This window comes from Crotalus tigris, unplaced genomic scaffold (genome assembly GCF_016545835.1).
Source record: "Crotalus tigris isolate CLP2741 ecotype Arizona unplaced genomic scaffold, ASM1654583v1 scf7180000019478.12717781048:2074007, whole genome shotgun sequence".
Lineage (NCBI taxonomy): Eukaryota > Metazoa > Chordata > Lepidosauria > Squamata > Viperidae > Crotalus > Crotalus tigris.
In genome coordinates this window covers 950,333-972,756 of record NW_024097560.1, presented here as the reverse complement: position 1 = coordinate 972,756, position 22,424 = coordinate 950,333, and the positions used below count along the sequence as shown (strand labels likewise).

General features: G+C 47.7%; 1 protein-coding gene across 2 annotated transcripts in view; it reads right to left on the bottom strand.

Annotated features, from left to right (window-relative positions):
• The window catches only part of CUX2 (cut like homeobox 2), a 62,908-nt gene that overhangs the window by 20,790 nt on the left and 19,694 nt on the right, over positions 1–22,424 (bottom strand). For both annotated transcript variants that reach the window (XM_039362610.1, XM_039362611.1), the window contains exons 2-3: positions 3,040–3,150; positions 2,758–2,805 (exon numbers count right to left, since the gene is read on the bottom strand). In XM_039362610.1, the coding sequence (XP_039218544.1) occupies positions 2,758–2,805; positions 3,040–3,150 (159 nt within the window). The remainder of the gene's footprint in view (positions 1–2,757; positions 2,806–3,039; positions 3,151–22,424) is intronic.

Sequence of the window (22,424 nt, the reverse complement as noted above, 5' to 3'; positions counted from 1 at the left end):
GACTTTTTCCTCACCCTCCCCAGGGACGTTCATCTCATCGGGACTTTTTCAACAAAACCCTTCTCCCTTGTGCCACGGGGCACCTGGTTCCCCTCTCTTCCACCCCTCGGTGGGAACATCAGCTGGGGCCAAGGAAGATGTCTCCAGCAAGGTCTCCCACCAGTATGAAGGGGGCCTCCTCCAAAAGCTCCTGGCCCCTCCAAATTACTGATCAATTGTGACTCTTGGGGAGCTGCTGGGGAGCATGGGTTTCAAACACTGCCCATTGACACATTTTCTCGCCCCGAGGAGGACTCGGTCCGGGTGCAGCCCTGTGGTTCTATCTAGGGAACAGCTAAAGGGAGAAGAGAACGATGGGAATAAATGGGGGGTCCCTGAGCTCATCTTTCCATAAAGCCCGGCAGGTAGATAGGGGTTGGTTTTTATTTTAAAAGAATGATGTAAAATGCACAGGGATGTCTTCAAAACTAAAGCCATCGGTGGCCCAAATTGTGTTGACTGTCTCACACTCCCTTTTTGTTTAAAAAAACCCAGCCCACTAACTCCCAAAGATGGCCTGGTATTCTGAAACCGGGGATCCTGCTCCTCTGGATCTGTGGCCGGTTTACACGGGGTCCTGTGGGGCCTTTTTCCCCCAAGTTAGCACTTTTGCATTGTTTTAATAATGGTTTTTTAGCATATGGCTTGGTGCTATTTTACGTTTGTAATTACTGCATTATGTAAATTATGCTTTTAATGGTTGTTTTTAATTAAGCTGTTTGTTTTGCATTCTTTTGACCATTCGCCATTCTGTGGTGGAAGAGCAGGGGATAAATCCAAGAAATAAATATGCAAGGAAGCAGTTTTGGAGTCCTGAATTGGGAGAGAAAGCAGATTCTTGAAGCTCAGCTAGCTGAGGATGAAATAGTCCAGTGGCTGAGAATCTGGATATTTGAAACGGTCTCAGGATGTGAGAATGAGAGAAACCGAGAGCTTTTTCCGGGTTATTTGCCTTTTCTCCCTTAATTTATTATTTCAAAACTATTTTTTTCTTAGCAACTGAGAAGCAGGAGAAATTAGCTGACCCAGCCATGGTTCTTTTGACTTCTTGCGCCATTATCAAGTCAATGTTTCACCCACATTTTCACGTAAGGAAACTTTTAATTTAGATATTTTCATCCCTCCAAGAAGAGGAGGAGGAGAAAGAGAGAGAGAGAGAAAAGGAAAAAAAGAAGTTTCAAATAATGACTGTAATAAATGAAGGTAATTAATTGTAGTTTGTTCCTTAACTGTCTAGTCAGCTTAATTTTACCTTTTCATCTAATAATGAGAAAATAATTTTTGTGCTCTGAGGGTTAATGATATGTAACTGCAAGAGCTGCTAATTGCATGTTGCAAACTATTCATCAGAATCCCCATCTGTGCTACTTGATTATGTTTGCTAAATTATTGCTTTGAATTATCTTTCATAAAGCAACTTTTGTAATTAGCAAGGCTCTGGCTCTGCTCTTTTTGCTGTCTGAAAGAAAGAAAAGGAAAAAAAAAAAACCCAAAGAAAAGAAAAGAACTTCGGCCATTTCAATCTGTTGTGGCTCCCCTTCCGTCACCAGCAGCCCTTTGTCTTCCCTGGGATGGAAAAATTAAACTTGGAGCCTTATTTAGCCTTATCCTTCTGGGGTAGGTAAAATGAGGACCCAGATTGTTGGGGGCAATGTAAATATATATATACTTTGCTTACTGGTGTACACCGCTTAGAGAGTGCTTGCACTTAAAGCGGTATATAAGTCTCATAAATAAATCAGGATACGAGAAAAAGGCTGTGTGCCTCTCCTGCCCATCTCCTGGGCAGTGGCCCTTCACACAGTGCAAAGGAGAAGATTTTGGTCCCAAGGGTCCCACAAGCTCTAGCTAGCCAATTCCCAAGGTTAACCTCAGAGATTGAGCACTGATGATGTTATCTGGTTGGGTAATAAACATCTGTAAGAACACAGCAGTTCCCAGGATATGCTCAGATCATTCCCGGTCACTGACTAGGATGAACGGGTCAGGGCTGCATCACAAGATGGTGGCCTACTTCTCTTTCTCCAAGAAAACCATTCTTGGCTCTTGATGGTCATCTAAATCCATTTTCTCTTCTTGTCTACAGACTAAGCTGAATGCCCAATTTAGTCCATTCTTCATAAAAACGAAACCGATTCATCCATTGTTCGGCTGAGCCATCTCTGATTTGCATTATTTCCATACAGAAAGACCGTTTTTCACTGGTGGGTAGCTTCAAACATTCAGCCCAATCTCTCCATCACAGACACTGAGGGTATAATTTCACAATGCAGATTCTGCTGATTATATAAAGTGGCCTTAAGGTTTGAACAGATGAAATGCGGGAGGGGGGGAACCAAATATCTACATCCTGTATATCTAATCTGCTTTAAATCCATATTATAGTCCTTCGGAAAATTGATGCTTGAAATAATGAAAAAAATGCCATGGAAGTTGTAAGACCGCAATACAAAATGTCCTTCAACATGCTTAGGGACAGGTGATCCCTCCTTTTCATTCCCTCAGTAACTTGGTGAGGAAGGTCAGGGTTGAGATAAAGGGAGCCCCCCCCCCGCTCCAAATATCTACAAATACCACAACTTTTGTTCAGATCTACAGCAGACGCAAGCTTTGCATTTTGAACAAGAGCTTCCATTTTTCATTACATTTGCTCTCTTTCTCAATTTGAAGTCCCCAGGTAAGAAAAAAAAAGGTACCTTGTTACTGGTCTCTTCTTACCTCTGCCTGGAAACTTTTTAAGACAGGAGCCACCATATCCCGAACTTCCTGAAGGAAAAGGGGAAAAAAGAAGGGGTGGAAATTCTCTTGTTTAGACGTCTAAGGCAAGGAGATTCAAGGGAATGGCGTTCAAAATGTGGATCTTAACTTAAGTTTTTCAACTTAAACATTTACAGTATTTGTGGCCATATTCAAGCACGGACGAGGAGGAGGAGGAGGAGGAGGAAGAAGGCGAAGAAGATTGACTTAAAAGAAATTTTAAGGAAAAGCAAGACGCCATACCTCAGGTACATTTCTTTTAAATTCCTGGCTGAGTTCAACTAAATGCTTGTGGGAATGTTCGCTTTCCTCCTGACGGGCTGCCAGTTCAGAAGCCACAGAATTCAGTTCCTTCTGGAACAAAAGAAGCAAACAAACAAACAAAAAGGAAACATTATGAAAAATACAGGAACGTGAAATGTCAATATTTTGCTGAGATGTTTTCCAACGCTACCTTGAGCCTTGAAAAGCACAAGGTGGGGATGAGGCATTTGCACCCACAAATGTTGATTTCTGGTGATAAATTTGAAATGCTGACTTAGGATACAGCAAGCAGCCATCAAGTCCTGCCATGAGTTTTGAAAACTCTACCATTTCTTTTGGAGACCCAGTGACCTTAAACCCCTACAACCTCCACACCTGGGCTTTCAAGAGCAGAAAAGGTATGGAATAGAACAAAGCCAATTCTTCGTGAAAAGGATGATATATCTACTGACACCTGTCACTCCATCTTCCCCTAACAATTCCAATATCTTAAAAAGAGAATAAACTGCACATTCAGAAAGGAAGAACAAGCTCAGATCAGATCCATTTGCATGTAAACAGATAAATACAGATGGGGGGGTCAAATTAATGAAACGCTCAAATCAATATTTTTAATAAGCAGATTTATTTGGATTCTTTTTCTTAGCAACTGTAAGGAAAACATAGTAATCATGTCAAAATAATAGGAGCACCATATTGCAGTCCATTGCATCGTACCATAGAAGGAAGATGACCAGATTGTAACTAATTTAGATGTGTGTGTGTGTGTGTGTGTGTGTGTGTGTGTGTAGGGGAGGGTAGCGTTTGCGAATAATCTTTTCAAAGATCTGGATGGCTTTTTAATTTCCTGAGATTCAGAGTGGAGCTTTGGGAGGACAGTGGGTGACAGAAAAAAAGCTGACTTGGGTAGAACTCATTTGACTGGGCAAGGGTAGGCAACCTTGGCTCTTTTATGACACGTAGACTTCAACTCCCAGAATTCCTGAGCCAACATGGCTCAGCCTGGAAACCTCTCCCTTTCCCCTCAGCATGGCTGGCTCAGGAATTCTGGGAGTTGAAGTCCACGAGTCATAAAAGAGCCAAAGTTGCCTACCCCTGGACTGGGGAACCTAGAGGCCACTGGCATCAAGATGATCCCTTGTAGCCCACTAGGCATCCTGTCATTAAACCAATAACCCCATTGATTTGAGGCAAGGGTCCAATTACATCTTAGGTGACAATAGAATCCCGGCCCTTCCTACAGAGGGGACCCACTCCACCCACCGTGCCTCCTTGCCCCAAAGATTCATTGTGGTCTCCAGCTGTGAAAAAGGGCTGAAGAGTGGCTGAGGTCAATCTGAAATAGGTTCCAGGAGTGTTTCTCAACCGTGGGCAGTTTAAGATGGGTGGACTTCAACTCCCAGAATTCCCCTTGCTGGCTGGGGAATTCTGGGAGTTGAAGTCCACCCATCTTAAACTGCCCACGGTTGAGAAACACTCCTTGAGAGCAATTAGATCATCAGCCATGGACTAAATTCAGGGCTCTCATTCCCGGTTCCTTCCTGCGCCTGTGGAGGAAAAGCCAGATGGTTGTTCTCAAAAACAACAGAGCCTGGCCTCTCCCTCAGGGCAGAGAGGCAGGAAAGGTGCTGCCATCTTTGGGAGGCAAAGAAGAGGAAGACAGGCCCGCAAGACAGATAGCCGCACAGCCGCTGCCTCTTGGGTAGACAGGCTGATTTCCAGGAGCCATCAATCATTTTCCTACGGATTATGTAAATTCCAAATGCTAAAGATGTATGGAGTCTGTTACCAGGGGGTGCTGATTGCGTGCCCAAGTCGCCCAATTGAAGCTCCTTTTGGTCTCTGGCAAACCAGAGGGATGGCGAGCTTCTGCCTTTTATTGGATCGTATAAATATTTTGCCATTGGATGTAAAGGAAAGGGGAGCAGACCATATAAAAACATGAACCATGGGGGGAGGATGGAGAGAGAGAGAGAGAGAGAGAGAGAGAGAGAGATAAGAAAGACAATCATTTTGTTAAACAACCTATAGGATCCTGTCCAAATTCTGCCTCCCCCCAATCTCCAAACAAATGACCCCCCCCCCGAACAGACAACAGGTGATGGAGTGGATAAGTGGGCTAAACTGGGGGCCTTCAGTGACCCAACTGGGAAGCTGACTGGGTTGTGGCTTTTCATCAGAAAGCCAAAAGAACAACTAACCGAGAGGAACAGTTAACCTGGATGAATCAACTTCGTCATTAGCACTGCTGAATTGCCAGCAGATCCACCTCCTGATATGAAATGCCCCTATCCACCCTGGCCTGGGTCTCCCGCCTCTCCAGACCGCTATCTTCCCCGAGAACAGACATCTTGCACACCTCTGAAAACCGCTGTCCTTCCGCCTAAGATGCCAGGACAATAATTTCGATCAAGCATCCAAAGCCAGAGATTCCATTTTAGATTAGGGGAGATGAAAGACGAAAAGAGGAGAGTTTCCTATTCCTTTGGTACAACTCCAAAGGAGCCCCTTCCTCACTCCCAGCTCAGACCCACTCCCCAAATGAGTGTCTCCTCTCTGCATTTGGGAGGGCCCCAAATAGTCCCTTGGCCACCGGCAGCGTCTTCTTCCCCACGCCGGGGAGGGTTCCAGCCACAGATGCACAGAGAGGAGATGAGAATACCAAATTTGAGTCCTCAAAAGATATGCAAATCGGCTAATCAAGCGGCTTATTATTGCAGATCCCGGCAGCAACAATCCTACGAGATAACTGATCAACCACTAATATCCAATTGTGCGCCGACATTACTACCCCACAGACCCGAGTGTGTGCCTGTGTGTTAAAAAAAGCATTTCTAATTACAGCAAAATTGTCCTCTCCCCCTGAAAACATTTCATCAAGCTCCCTCCCTCAAGTTGGGCAAAAAATAAACCTGTCAGCAATACGGATGGTGGGTATGTTTTTTTCATCTGGGAAGGGAGGGGGGAAAGAACCATTCCTGGGGAAGGGGCACAAAGGGAAGGCAGGGAACCTAACAGGATGAGAGAAAGGCCTTTGTACATTTCAGAGCTTTGCAACAGAAGCTGGGATTCTAGTCCTCAAGGCTGAGCCTCGAAGGAAGATTAGCAAAGCTGAACGAATTCCAGACTAAGTCTCTCCTTTGCGTTAGGAAAAAGCCAAAAGAGATTACAGAGTGGAGTGGAGTGGAGTGGAGTGGAGTGGAGTGGAGTGGAGTGGAGTAGAGTAGAGTAGAGTAGAGTAGAGTAGAATAGAAGCTGGAAGGGACCTTGGAGGTCTTCTAGTCCAACACCATGCTCAAGACTCTATACCATTTCAGATAGATGGTTGTCCAGTCTCTTCTTGAAAGCCCCCAATGATGGAGCACCCACAACTTCTGGTGGCAAGCTGTTCCACTGGTTAATTGTTCTCATTGTTAAGAAGCTTCTCCTTCATTCCAGGTGGCTTCTCTCCTTGAGTAGTTTCCATTCGTTGCTTCTTGTCCTGCCCTAACACCGACCTAAAGCAGGCTCGAATTCAGAATTATAACCAGAATAACTCTGATACTGGGAAATTGGACAGAATCGGAAATTCCTTGCAAAAGTTTCCACTTCTATCTTCTCCAGAAAAAGCCCAATCAGAGACTGGCAGCTTTCCCAAACCTTAATCTGAGTTGCAGAATCCTCTACTGAAAATAACATATGCTGCCATTCCCCCCCCCCCAAAAAAACGCCATTTGAATGTGTCTCAGGCTCCGGCTGTAACTTTGTCAGCTACAATTTAACTGCCAATTTAGGCAGGAAAGCTCATAATTAGAGTGAAAGAATGACTGCTCTCCGGTTATTGATAGACTGAAAATCCGAGTTCCCCCGAGCCCGCCGACGTTGTTAACCCCTTCTTGCTTTGGCACAGGAAATCGAGGCAGACGCCCAGTCCGTGGGATCCAGCAGGTGGAAGGAAATGCCAGGGGGTGCCAGAAAGAGACATCCGGATCGACTGGATGGAGGGATGATGTCCTCGGGAGCCTTGGAGAAGGAACAGTCTTTGCGGTTGCCTCGGCCCATCTCTTTCCACAGAGCAGAACTCGGGGAGGGAAACTGCTGACGGTGCCCGCTGGATTCTGGGAATGCCAAGGCTGGTCAGACCGGGAGGAGCCGTGCCCGCTGGCGGGTCTCAAGGTAAAAGCTGACATCGGTTTCCTGCCTCTGGTGGGGAGAGGCAGCGTGGGGGCTTTTAAACGGCAGGAGGAAGACGCCACGGGGCCCAGCCATTATACACTTTTATTGATGCTGTTCTGAAGAAAGCTAATCGATATATTAGATTTCCCCCAGAAAGAAAAACAGCAGCCGCTGGAGAGTTTTCCAACCGGAGTTTGCAATGGCACAGACTGCAGCCATCGCCCAGCCCGCCCCTGGCTTTCCCGGCTGCCTGTGGGTGCCAGCAGCCTGATGAAGAAGAAGAGGAGGAGGGGGGCTGCAAATCTTTCTCAGCATAAAATGCTTTGGATCAGTGGCACTACGCCTGATTACCTGGACAGGTTCCTTGGATTTTAAAATAAGAGGGGAATGAAGTCACCACCAAGGTTGGGGAGGCGTCCTGAAGATGCAGATGACAAAAAGCCTCTTAGAATTGCAATGGGGTCCACGCCAGACCCATCTGGGGACACCACAAGACTGCTACCCACCACAAGGGTGGAGAAAGCTGGTTTTTTTAGAGCGCTATTTCCCAACCTGGGCAACTTTAAGACGGGTGGACTTCTTCTGCCAGAATTCTGGGGGTTGAAGTCCAACCATCTTTGAGTTGCCCCGGGTGAGAAACACTGATTTAAAGGCTTGGCTAGACCAACCCGCTGAGCTTCAGAAACCACTGACTCTGTTCTTTAGAGAAGCCAGATCCTGGGAATTCTGGGAAGTCCACCCCTCTTCAAGTGGCCCAGCTGAAAAGCACTGCCTTAAAGAAACATCAGACCTCATCCTAAGGCTTCACAATAGCTTTCCAAGAGCTCTTTGGGAGTCTCACCATTGACCCATCTGAAAAGTTCCCAAAGTGGACAAACCCTGTTTTGGAGGCTGGGGAGGAAGGACGCCAGATTTCCCAAAATTGACGTAAACTACCTCAAATCTAATCCTTAACGCATTTACACAACCACAGAATGAGCAGACTTCTGTTGGGAAGGCAACGTTTATCCAGGGCTGTAAAAGTGGTTTAGAGGAACCCGAGAAACAAAAGAGGAGGCTTAAGAGAAGAACTGGGGGGGGGGATCAGAGGCTTAGTTTTATCTTGGGGGGGGAAACAGGGAGGACTGGGGTGGGGGGGTCTGCATTGGATCTAATTGCAATCAAGAGCAGACATCTAACGTGACGGGCTCAGCAAAAAAAGAAAAAAAAGAAAAATTTGCTGCTGAGAGGGGCAAAATCTTTGTCTAAAAATAATCAGCCATTCCACACGCCACTGGTAGTTGTTGTTGTTGGGCTTTATCCCCCCCCCTCCCTCTATCTCTCCCTTTTTGCTAGAATGGTAATCGATGCTGGAGGCTTTGAATTCCATCAATTTATAGATCTGCCCTAACTCTGTGGCTGCCTGCCTGCCTGGATTGTCTGCCGGGGCTGGTGGAAAGGGAGTGAGCGGGGAGGCAGGAAGGCCACAGCTGCACATGCAATACACACACACACACACACACACACACACACACACACACACACACACACAGTGGGGTTCAGAGAAGCTTGGTACTTTCTACAAATTCCTTGATGCCTTCTCAAGCATCCTCCATCCGCCTAAGGCTCAAACCCACCCATCAATCCTTGGTGTACAGGTACATCTAAAATGCATGCGCGCGCACACACACACACACACTCTGCAGAAGTGCCCTATGCATCCAGGCAGAATTCTCCTGGCATCTTTGCACGCGTGAGAGGATGGACACACAGCATCCCCATGTATGCACACAAACCCGCAGATAGGTAGGTATCTATGTGGAGAGGACGTGGATGTGGGGAAGAGAGAGAGGCAGAGAATGAACGGGGAGAAAGAAGCGGTCCCTGGAGAGATCTGCAGCAGTTAAAGATTAGCCTCAGCTTTCTGAGACGCCAATTTTTTTTGAGGGTTATCGATCAATAAATCAAATCAGCGTCCAATCAATCGCCCAATCAGGAGCGTCTCGCCGATGCATTACTGCTGGCGCCTTCGAACCCGGCCCGGCCTTCGGTGGCTTTCATCAAAACAGTGCTGGGCTGGCACGAGGCCAGCTCCCACCCTCTGCCTCCACAGACTCGGTGGCGCAGCAGCCTGGTGCAAGAACAATAAATTTCTCATCTAACAGCCGATCAAGAAACAAGGTGAACATCTGTTTTGCTGCAATGGAGACGCGCACCGCGCTTCATGGGGAGCTGCAAGCCAGCTTCCAGGGTCCCCCAAGACTGCTTCCCACTGCTAGAGGTCTCCACACAAGCGGGGGTCATTTGCACGCCTGTGTATATGTGTGCATTTGCACTCTATGGGGCAGAGAGTACCCTCTCCCATTAACTGAGGGAGAAAACAGGCCAGCTCTCTCTGCCCCCATCTTCCCACCACACAGCAAAAGGAAAAGAGGGGGAACTGCCCTTTGTCCAGTCAATCATAAAAGCTGCCCAGGGATGGAGGCAGTTTTACGATGCCCATTACACAGCCCTGTAACTCCATTAAAAGCTGTTTATCCCCTCTAACTATTGCCAAGTATTTCTCCCCACCTATAAACAGGGATGAGGTGGGGGGGCTGGATTATCCAGGAGGCTACCCAGCTCACAGCCAGGATGACCAAACTGCGTGAAGGAGGACACTTCGGTCCCACAGCCCCCTCCCCAAAATGGCCTGACGAGCTTCCGCAACCTAGAAAGGAGGAAAGTGGACAACTGTTGGTCCTCAGTAGGTGAGGATGAAGGATAGCCTGCTCCTGCCCCTGGAGGTTCTGCTGGGCTGCTGAGGGTAAGATCCAGTCAGCCAGCTTCTCTCGCACCCTATTTTGGGATCACTGAGTTCCTGGAGCAAAAGGAACCCAGATTCTGATTTTGAGGAGCCATAAAAACCTCACAATGATAGAGGTTTGGCTACTTTGGCTGCAGGGGGAGGGTGGGTCGATCTGGGAGGTGTAAAAGGGGTACGATGGGCCCCCCCTTAAACAGAGAGAGGACTGGCCGATCCCCCTTGATGTAGCCATGCCTGGTCCCTTCCCACCTTTCTCCCTTCTTTACATCCTCCTCGCAGCCCACAATCCTTCCGATTCACAGTGTGTTTTGAGAAACTGTTGCTTCCCCTGGGGGGCAACAAGGGGGGGAGGCATTCATCTCTTTCTGGCAAGGCTGTCGCTTTCAGCCCCGCCATCTGCCCAGGATCAGATCAAAATCTGAGTTGGATTCCATTAAACCCAAGTCTCTCTTTCTTCCTTTCTTGCCTCTCCCTCTCCAGCCCCCTATTACAAAAAAAGAAAAAAGAAATATTCATTTTATCTTCAGTCTGCCCTGAATGGACACTCTCTCTCTCTCTCTCTCTCTCCCTCATCTATTATCTCTCCTATCCATCTCCATCCATCCATCCATCCATCCATCCATCCATCTCTATCTATCCATCCATCCATCCATCTATCTATCTATCTATCTATCTATCTATCTATCTATCTATCTATCTATCTCTCTCTCTCTCTCTCTCTCTTCCATTTATCGTATCTAATCATCTATTCTCTCTCTCTCTCTCTCTCCCTCTCAAATAATCTTGAGCTTGACCTCTGGGATTTAGGGCTGCTCTGGAGGTCTGGGCTGAGCTAATGGCTTCCTCCTCTGAAGGAACACGGCATGAATGTTGTCCCCCCCTTTTTGGGGAAGGTGCATGGAAGGCGCCTTCTGCAGGAGACGGGCCTCCAAGGTCACCTCTGCCTTTCTCCTCTTCCTTCCAGCGGACCCTGAGCCCACCCTTGAAGGGCGGCCCCAGCCCCTTCACTGCCTCGGCCCCGAGAAACCCCCCTTGAAGGAGCTGAACAGGCCCTGGAAGAAGGAGCTGCTGTTCCCCAAAGGTACCCAAATAGTCCTAGTTCTTCCACTGCCGGCATAAAGCAGCCAATCCAAGGCAAGTTGCTGCAGTACAGGGAGAAGATCGGGGAAAAACCCTCCAGAGTCTAGTCGGGGCCCATCAGTGCTTGAAAGTCATTCTGTAAGCCCGGCAGATCCGGGGCCAGTGGCCCACAGCTGGAATGATCTGAAGGAGGCAGACAGCAAGGAGAGCTAGCTGAGACCGATCCTGATGCTGATGTAGATTTCCTCTCCCCCCCCCCACCCAGAGCAAAAAGAAGGAGCCCTCCCTTGTGGACTGGCAGTTTCAGAGGCCAAGCTTGCTGGGCTCGGGAGCAAAGCCTTGCTGACCGACTCGTTGTTGCAGAGAAATGAGGTGGAGAAGCAAAGGTACGTGAGTATGAGCCGGGAGGGGAGGATGGGGAGGTAGAGGGGAATTTTACTTCTAAAATTCCAGGTCAGGACCATTGGTGGTTCTCATCAGCGTTTGTATCTCCCCAGCTGCAGTCTTCCAGATGGGTTGTCCAAGCTGGGGGAAGCAGGCAGGCAGGCTAGGGCATGGAGCGTGGAGCTTAAGGCCTTTGTTTGGGTGAAAGGGGATGACTCTCGTGGGGCTGGGAAGCTTCTCTTCCCCACAAACCAGCTTTCTAACAATGGCTGTGTGTGATGGGGGTCACATCTCAGTGGGTTTTGAAGGTGGCGACTGCTGGCCTAAAAGCCTGATTTAGAGGCTGGGTCCCAATAGTTTGTTTAATCATGGTTTGTTGCCAACGGTTATCATAACATACTACGCTAATCCATACTTTACCTTCATAATCAATAGGTTAAGGTGTTGTGAACAGAAGAAGAGACTGGACGACCATTTGTCTGAAATGGTACAGGTCTCCTGCTTGAGCAGGGGGTTGGACTAGAAGACCTCCGAGGCCCCTTCTGCATTTCTGGGTGTCAGGCTAAGGGTGAGCCCTTGTGCATGTCTGTTTCCCACCCCAGTTCAACTGTTTGGGGAAGGAACAGCAAACCCCCCCCCCCTTGCATTGATTAGGACAGTCCATTGTTCGCCCACAGTGAATAAGTGAATATCTTTTAAATCCAAGGGGAAAGATATTGAAATGAGAGTGAATGCTGCCCAGTACCCCATGAGTGGGGGGGGGGCATGAGTAAATATAAAAAGAGACAATTGGATTGCTTTTGCTAAAGGATGGGGTGGAAAGAGACCAGCCCCAAGAGAAGGGAATCTGGAGCGATCCAATTCCCTTTGTGGTACAGTAAATAATTCTTTATTACACTTTGATATATCTTTCCCCTAATGACTTTTAAGGGCAACACAATAAAATTGAAAGAAAAAAAAAAGGGAGCAGGGCTGCAAGGAACAAATACTTAATATTCAATAAATGTGTCAATTTCACATAGAGAGGCAAATGGGCCTCTATTGAGGAATTGGTAAATTTCCTAGGAGAAAAGTAAGTGCATTTTAGCCTTCAAGGGGTCCCCAGCGAAATGGAAATGGAATGTGATTTGTGATAAAACTCAGCTGCTCCATAAAAGACATTAAATAAATGTTACTCTTTCACTTGCGCGATACGGAATTGATTGCATTATAGACCTGCTCAAAGACGGGCAGCTTCTCCCCCTCCCCACAAGGGATCTGGCTGGTCGGGCCACATCTTAGAAGCCGGGAGAGCAGAGGCGATTTAGATGACATCTTAACTCACGGCTAATGGCGGCCACCAATTTGTTTTCCACCTCTGACTTATTATTTCATTTGACACGAGAGATGCTGGCGGAGTCCTAGGTGCCGGGAAAAGGTTCGGCAACCCGCACAGAGGGGATCAGATCTGCCCACCAGGGCCAAAGGATCTCGGCATACAAGGGGCCCTTGGTGCTCTCTGAGCTTGCTCTTTTTCTTGCAGGGGTTCCATGACTCAAACTAGGTAACGTCACAATATTACTTAGTTTGGGTCATGAATCGTCTGCAAGAAAACAAGCAAGCAATTTTGCCTGAGAGGTCTAAAAGCCCGGCATTTTTCCCTGGTTCCAAGTAAAAAAATTCACTTAGACAAAAGGTAAATGCCAGAAAGGATGATCTCACCGTGCTCACCACCAGAACCACAAACTCCCAGGGGTATTTCTATCCAGGTTCATAAGCCCAACTTGGGTGACATCTTGAAATGCAGCTTTCCTGCCTTATGAGGGGGAAAAAAGCTATTTTTCCCAATTCCAGGAAAGCTTGCAAAGCTGTGGCCTGGCAGATGAGATGCTAAGCAGATTGTATTCAATTTCCCCTAATCTCTTTTTGATCAAACTCTACTGATGGGCTGCCCCAGCTTTTGGGCACCATTGGACTTTGGGTGATGCACCTGGGCCCCCTTCCAAATATCGCAGGGAAACAGGGCAGAAACTTTGGCTGCGAGGCTGTGTACACTCAGATTGGCTTAATTCCATAGGATTAGTAGGATTGTTCCGCAGCCACAGATTTTAGCATCGTCTCCTTTATGTCAGAATAACATCTGATCTGCCATTCAGAGCCTTCCGATCATGCTCCTCTTAAAACCAAGGCAGGGCCGTGCGATAGGTTGGATCCCGGCAGATCCCTTCATTGGCTCACTGAGTCCGTGTCCCGTCCCCTCGTCTCGCTCTGAGCTCGGCTAAAGTCGTCCCAAAGGTGCTTTTCCCAAAAGGCAACTGGGCTTTCTTGGTGTTCTGAAAACGTTTCACTTCTCATCCAAAACTGAAGAAGCTTCTGGGATGAGAAGCGAAACATTTTCAAGGAAAAAAATAAAAAAGTCCAGTTGCCTTTTTTTGGGGGGGGGGGAGAAAAAAAAAGCTCCTTTGGAACAACCATAACTTGAATAACTGAGAGTCTCCACAGACGCTTGGCTGAAGTTATTCTTGGCAAAACACAAGGCAGCCAACCACCCAGCTCTCTCTAGGAGACGCATCATATTGCATTAGCAATTTGGACCGTTATTAGCCCTTTCCCCATCCAATCAGATTAATATTTTTCACTGGTACAATGCAGGCAGTCCTCCCGGATTAGCAACTTTCCAATCACATTAGTGCCGACAAATACAAATATGATACAGGACCGATATGACAGGCTGGGATGGAATGCCTCTTAATGCAAGATGACAGCTGGGGTAGCTGGAAGTGGCTGCGGTCCCAGGTGGGCGAAGGACGCCTCTTACTATAAATGCCAACGTGGCATCACCACGAAATGGCAAATGCCCTTCTTGCTGAAGCTTCAGGTGGGAAAAGGAGCCCACTAACCTTCAGAAAGTGGGGTGCTGAGCCCCAGCGCTTCCATTGCCCAATCAGACACTCTTAACCAGGATGGGCTTCTAGGTGAGATTATTAGCAGCAACGTTTCATTTGTGTATTTCATTGAAAAAGCTACTGGCCTCGTTTCTACAGTTTGGGACATAATATTTGCACGGATCCAGTGATTACAGTTTGTTCAATAAACTTCAGTTAAACCAATCACAGTTGAGTGCAGATATGAATTCAGCCTGCTTGCGCCCACTCGCTAAAGGGAGTGAGGACAATTAACTAGTGGGATGACTTTCCTCCAGAAGTTGTGAGTGCTCCATCAATGGAGGTTTTTAAGAAGAGACTGGACAGTCACTTGTCTGAAATGGTCTAGGGGTCTCCTGCTTGAGCAGGGGTGGACTAGAAGACCTCCAAGGTCCCTTCCAACTCTGTTATTTGGTTATCCTATTATTCTGTTACTGGAGTTGAATCCCATAATTTAGGAAAAGCTAGTCTAAATACTGACTTCACATATCATTTTAGATACACTGTGGTTTGTTGGCTTGGCTTAGTATGAGCCACAAGACCTGTTATTGTTTGCAAACTGGCTTATAACTTGGAGCTTTCCAAGCTGTGGTTGAATTAGCGTATTTTATGGTCAGCCACAGCCGGGTAGATTCACACAACCATGGTTGACAAACATAAGCCACGATGTACAAACACCACACAGTGCCAAAATAAATCCACACGAGGGTTCAAGCTGGTGTGAAGCTCAGCTTGAGAACATTTAGCAAAAGGTGTTGTTTTGTCTTTGGTACGCAATGCTCTGCCCACTAAAAGGATATCTTGGCTGCCCGTGAATCAGGCCCAACAGGCTGCCCCAGTCAAACCAGAATAAAATGTTGGCTAGGGAAGGGACGGACAGCAATGGCCGAGAAGACGGTGATGAATGGACTCAAGGAGTGGCAGCTGTCACCACATCAAGGAAAACCTTTGCGAAGCAACTTGCTGGCTGCTTTGCACAAACTATTTCTGAAGGCCACATCAGCACTGGAGAATGTTTGGCAAAGGCCCTGCTCGCAAGTTTTGTTAGGCGGGATTTATAGGCGAGGGCAGCGCGGAGATTGTACAGTCGTTCTTTCAGTGTCATCTTGTTGTGTTGCCCACCTCAATCTGATGACTTAATTGTTCCATCATTGTGCAACTTTCAGGCACATGCAGTCTCTGAACGATGTTATGATTTTTTAAAACAAAATTAAATTTCTAGGAAGTGGGAGGTTGCCTCTCTGTCCCACCCACCCACCCCCACCTCCTAGCCAAGTGCCAAGGTTGAAGGGACAGCCCCCCCCCGGATGTCCATCTTGCTGAAAACAGGCAAGTGGTTGGACAGGCTGGTACCTGGAGGCATCACACAAAGAGATTGCCTTGTGGGGTCCATTCCAGAGGGCTACTGACATCCCCCAATCCCATCCTCCCTCTCAGGTCTCCTGTGGATCAAGGCTGGAGAGCATCTCTTAGAGATGCCCAAGAAACGGAGTTTGCAATGAGCAAAGGGGAGGGAGAATACTTCCAAAGGTCTAAAGGTGGTAAGGGAGAACATTGTCCTACATAAGCTCCGTAGTTATATGTCAGTTCCAGAGTTTAAAACTTAAACCATTTCCCGCTGGCCTTTGCTATTCAATTCCTATCTTTGAAACTGATACGCACCTACCCTGTTACACACTGAGCAAGGCTGCATGTGGCTACTCTGGTTTTAGCTCTTATAGCAGGTGTAATTTATGCATCCACTCCATCCTAGTCAACTTCTGTGACATCTGCTCTTGACCAGAGAGATCCTTTCATCTGTAACAAAATTAGCTTCCAGGGCCAGAATCCTAGGAAATTAGGAATCTGATCCACCACCCCTGTATATATCACTTTGAGATATATACCATATTAGCCAAAAGAACTGAATTATATTGCATTCATGATGCAATTAAACACTTCACCAGGAATCAATGTAAAACCGACGAGGCCTGAAAGTACTGCATATGGTTTAGAACATTATAAAACATTACCTTCACTCAAATCCTTTTCAGTAGCAATTTAAATCTTCTTACGGTTCCTGCTGCCAATGGTAAACCATCTACTGATTCATAACAGCACACAGGAACGGAGGAATTTAAAAAAGAAGGGGGGGGGAGAAAGACAGAGATTTATTCAACTACTAAATTACCCATGAAACCGGAATAGCTGACAGTAGTAATCTGAATTATTATTAGGCCGGGCAAATCATCTGCATTAGCCAATTTAAAACTACAGCTCACGGGTGGAAGCCTGTTAATACAGTCAGTGTTAAAGGACGATAGTTGGTCTCCATTTTATTGCTGAATAGGTTTAAAAGGTCAAGAGATAAAAATTACAGACAGGGGCAAAGACAGTGTTGGGGTTTAGAAATTCTTGGCAGTCACTTTTTTTCCCCAGCTTCTGGAGTTTTAAGGCTACAAAGCTTAAATGACTTGTTTCCAGAAGAGGGGTACTTGCTGATATTTTTTTAGAATTCCATGCCAAAGAGACACAATAATTCCTGCTCTTTGCCCCCCTCCAGGTCAAAATGCGTGTCTCCCCTTGTCTTCTCTGCTCCGTCTTCAATCAACCACCAGTCCAGTCTCCAGTCTCACCATCACTTCTCTAAGCATCTCTTCATTGGCTCTTCAGAGTCAAATTAAGCCCCTTCTTTGTAGCAATTTTCCTTCATCGGGTCTGTTGCCACCAGTATTTGTTGGTGTTGGTAACCCAAAGATGTTTCTTTAGAAGCCAGTGAGACCATTTGAGCACAATGGGCAGATATGGGAAGAACATTCTCCTGCCATAAATTATGGTGAAGAAAGCAGCAGGGAGCCTCATCACATTAATATAATGAACAATAAACCAACAGTCAATCAAGGCATCATAAATCCACAGGTTTTATGAAGCTGTCTGGGGTGGCGGGTGTCTCCCTCCTCCTCACCCCATCAGAGCTTCATTTATTCACATCTAAACGCAGCCATCAAGGGTACATTTCTGCTCCTAGTTAGAAAGGCCCCCGACTAAATTAATCCCAAAGATCTGCCTTAAATCTCACCAGCCAGGATTACCACAAAAAGACATTTGATGGATTCACTGGTCCCAGGACTGGCAAGGAGACGCCTGCCTGCACAAGGGGGAGGGATCCAATTAGATTAAGGATGACTGCAAGATTGCATTCAAGAATGACCACCGTCCAGAGAGTTGTCCTTTGATTAGGGCAGGGCAAAGTTCCCCCCCAGAAGATCCCCTCATTGGTTGGAAGATCTACCTGGCACCAGGAGGTGGGAGATGCCATATTGAGACCCCTGGTGAAGGTGGGCTCCTGCTTGCAAATCAGCTCAAAGACGAGAATTAAAGTGCAGTTTTTACTTGCAGAAGGTGGACGAGAAACAGCAACAGAATAATTTAAAGGACTCCAAAGATCTCCAGTTGGAAGGGGCAGCGACGGGACACAGCAGCTCCACTGCTTCACAAGACTGAACAGATCAGCAAAGAGAGAGCTTTGGACTGGGCAGCATCCAGACCTTGCAGATCTCCCGGCTCTGACTGGCCCATGGCTCCTCCTCTGACCAGGACAAGCCAGGGTCTCCAGCTGATGACGGATGGAGCCGGAGCAGGCCAAAAGCGGCCAGGCCTTGTCTCTTTAACTGAGCCGAGCCCTCTCACCTCTCCTCCTCGGTTTTATTAGCAAAGCAGCCCAATGTTTATACTGCTGGGTATTACATTTGCCACAACAATTACAGTATGACAAATGGCGCAGCGGCGTAATCCATCAAGGGAGCCCAGACAGGAATCCTTTCGGCAGGCCAGCCATTAATTCTAAGGCTCCGCTCTCAGGGGCCCCATGTTTCAGTAACCATGACAACGCCAAAGACGCCCAGTGGAAACGGCACGTCCCGACGTGAAAGATGGGCACCTCGTTGGCGCGCTGGAAGGTAACCTTTTGACACCGGTCTGCCATCTTCGCGGGGAGGAAAGTGCCATCCGGCCCTCCTGGGGCTGGGAGCAGACCGAGGGGCTTGGCCCCTTGGACGGTTCACTGGGAGCCCCACTTTGGCCCCACTTCGAAGGGAAGGGAGGCAGAGCCCGGGGTGGGGTAGGGGCATTGCCACAGCAGTTGTTAAGGGAGTAACATGGCTCTTAAGGAATCTGGCTCCCCCCTTGAAGGTCACAAGGGGATCATGTGACACACACCCCGGGCCATTGCGACTGTCATAAACGTGATTCAGTTGCCCGGTGTCCGAATTTTGATCATATGGGATGCTGCAACAGTTATAAGTGTGAAAAACGATCATAAATCACCCTCCTGCTCCAGGTACCTAGAAAGAGGTGAGCCCTGGCCGAAGTGTGTGCAAGTATATGTGTCATCCAGAAGCCAGTTCTGACCCCTGACCCCAAACCCCACTGCCTTCCACTCATGTGAAGTCATCCAGCCGTCGCCAAGTTCAGGGTTAAGCGGAGATTATTCTCCCATGTGAGAAGTGGGACCCCTGCTCGCTCCTGCTTCAGAACGAGCCCAGGAAAGCAGCAGGCAGAGCCTGAGCTGCCTCACCTGTTTTATTAAGCCATTACGAGAATCATTTTATCCCCATTTATAATGTTCAATACATGCTCCGAAGCCTTTTCTAATGCAGTAATTAGATGGAACACTAGATAGATGGATTAAATTGGAAGCGTGTTTTATGCAGCTGCGCTGTAACTTTATAGCTGGGTTTAAAACTCAGAAAATGAGCTTTCCCAAAAGGGAGAGTTGAGAGGAAGGAAGGAAGGAAGGAAGGAAGGAAGGAAGGAAGGAAGGAAGGAAGGAAGGAAGGAAGGAAGGAAGGAAGGAAGGAAGGAAGGAAGACTTCCCTCCCTCTCTCAGAAGTTCACTTTTTGGAGTATGCAAAAACTTATCTGCCCATCAGGAGCAGGAGGTGCACCGGCTTCCTGAATGAGTCCCTGCACCCAAATCTACCCTGTGCAGGGATTCAAGAGAGCCCGGCTTCCCGAGAAGACACTCCTGTCCCGCTGCTGCCCTGGCCGAGAGTCTCCAATCCAGCCACATTCAGTGGGGCAGAACAAAATGTTCCCTGGCAGAAGCACAAGGGGGGGGGAGGGCAAAGAATGAGGCAAAAGAGAAGGTGGGTGAGGAGGGGCAAAGGACGGCCAGCTAGATTCCTACCCAGAATTAAGAGTTGCCAGTGGGTGATTTTATGCCCACGATGTTTTTATAAAAGTAACCTCCCTAATTGGCCCCAAAGACATGGATTTTTCCCCCTCCCTGTCTGTCCACTTAAATCATAGCAAAACAGCTGCAGGCATTAATTGCTGGGATATTACACACATTATAGGCAATGGCTATGTCAAATTACGCTATGAAAGATTAAGTTTTGTTGGTAAATTATTTTAAGCCATTAAACTGAAAACTAACTAGGATAAAATTAGGATTGTTTAGCCAAAGCAGCTTTTTTTTTTTTTTACATTTCCAGTGGCACAAAGAGGAAAAGATGTATGGTGTTTTAAGAAGTAGAACTGTATAACTTGTCTCTGGGTTTTGATTTGTATAAAAAGAATGGAAGACTAATTTCTTCCATCAGCTTTTTTTTGATGGTCTGACTGTAAGAAGCCGCAGCTAAAAACCTATTTCTAGAAAGCTGGTTCTCTTAGATCAGGGGTCTCCAACCTCGGCAACTTTAAGACTTGTGGGCTTTGACTCCCAGAATTCCCCAGCCAGGGATCCTTATCCTCCAAGAGGAAAGACCAAGCTGTAACGGCTCTGGGTGGATTGAAAGCATCGGCATCTTGCCTGCAATGTTGGGATGAAGGATTCTTCAAAAGGCGCAGAGGGGTCCTGGGTCATGCCCAGCTCCCTCACCTCTCTGTTCCCTCCCCCTGAAAGCCTCACAAAGGCACCAAAGGAAGGAGAAGGTGGAGGAGGAGAAGACCAAAAGCTCTTAAGGACCTTGGAGAGCTCACAGAGAAAGCAGAGGTTGCACCACTTGAGGAAACCTAGCTAGCTGCCCCCTCCCCAGGATGCTGACTGGAGCCCAGTGCCAAAGCATCTGGAGCTCTTCTCATCACCTACTCTACTCTAGCAACAGACTGAGCGTAAGCAGTTGCCCACCCAGTGGTGAGTAGCAAAGTGGCCTCCCGCTTAGAGCAGGCCGAGATTTTCAGGAAATAGCATCAGCAGCCCCGTGTCTGCTGTCACTGAACAAAGTAGGTAATGGAAGAGAATGTGAGGGCAGGAATGGTTCTTGGAGGCTTTGCAGACAAGATCCTGGACCAAGCCAGGTTCGGCCCACTGTGCGATAATAAGGATATTACCTAGTTTGGGTCATGAAATGTCTGCAAGAAAACAAACAAGCTCAAAAAGCAGCAAGGACAGTCCTCCTCCCTCCCTCCTCCCATTCCCTACAAGCACTGATGACATTACCTAGTTGGGTCATGAAACGTCTGCAAGAAAACCACCAAGCTCAGAGACCGTCATTTCAGCCCTGAGCTACAAACATTCTGCTTTATTAATAATAATCTCCAATCTAGGGAAACAGGCAGTAATGGGTGGAGTTTTCCCAACCACGGTCAGAGAGGGGCTCCCCTTCTTCTCCTCCCACCATTCCCCCAATGACCTCTCACCCCAGCCATGAATTCATCCTCCTTTTCAAGCAGGGCTCAGCATCCTGCCCTTCCCCCCTCCCTTCTTGATCCCCGCTGTCTGCAGATTGATAAAAGAGTTTCATAAACAGCCTAGGCACAAGCATACGCCTATCGATCATTCACGCAAGCAAATTTAAGGACGTGCACACCCGGTGACCAGACATCTCCCAACCAGCAGCAGGAGGCCAAGAGCAGAGTAGGGCTGCAGAAGACAGCTCTCCAAAACAGCCTCATTAGAAGCCCAGAGCAGGCTTAATTATTCACATGTATAGCGGTCTCGTCTTGCAGGTGATCAATTCAGAGGAAAAAAAGGTTTGGAAAGTCAGGCATTCTCCACTGGCTGCCAAAAGAGGCTGTGAAAAAACAACAGCAGCCCAGGTATGAATAACAGAATAACAGAAAGGGACCTTGGAGGTCTTCTAGTCCAACCCCCTGCTGAGGCAGGGGACCCTGTAACCATTTCAGACCAAGGTTGTCCATTCTCTTCTTTAAAACCTCCAGTGTTGAAGCACCCACAACCTCTGGAGAGAAACCGTTCCAGTGGTTAATTGTCCTCACTGTCAGGAAATCTCTCCTTCGCTCCAGGTTGCTTCTCTCCTTGATGAGCTTCCATCCATTGCTTCTTGTCCTGCCTTCAGGAGAACAGGTGACCTGCCCCTCTTCTTTGTGGCAGCTCCTTCCTCCTCCTCCTCCTCTGCATACGGCCCAAGCAAGGAAAGAGCCCCTGACCTTTATCCTGCCCCATCACCAGTGAAGAATAGCAACCAACTAACTGAATGAGGTGGGTGCACCCAATAGACTGACAAACGACATCCTAATTGAGTTAGCAGATCTGGACCCAGGGCGGAGAGACCAAGATTCCTCCATACAACTGATGGGGTCATTATTTAGCTGAGCTGGAGAAGGCTGGACCATAAATTTGGATGTGCACATTGCATTAGGACACACCACCCCTGCCCTTGACCACCTTCCTTCCATCCCCTGTTCCAAGCATGGCCCATAACCAACCAACCGGCTTCTGAGGGTCAGAAGAAACCGTGGCTTTCTTAACCAGCTTAGGAAAGTCCAGCTCCTTGCAAGCAGCTATGGGGTGGGAGGTGTGTGGGGGGGTGTCCTATAGCAAGGCTTTGAGGCAGGCATTGCCAGCCAGGGTGGAGGGGTTCAAGGCCTGCAACCGGCTCCTTCACCCTGCCACAATTCCAGCTGTGAACATTGCATGGCTAGGACTAACTTTTTTTTTTTTTTTGCAAATCCTCTTTTATCTCCAGATATTATTTATTGGTCTGCTCCATCGCCACCCACCCTCCCCTTCTCCCCCCGCCTGGCTCTCCCCTCCCCCGACTGTTCCTTTTTCAGAAGAGCGCAGACGCGGGGGCTAGCCTCCCAGACGCCATGGAATCATCCTCTTTCAACAG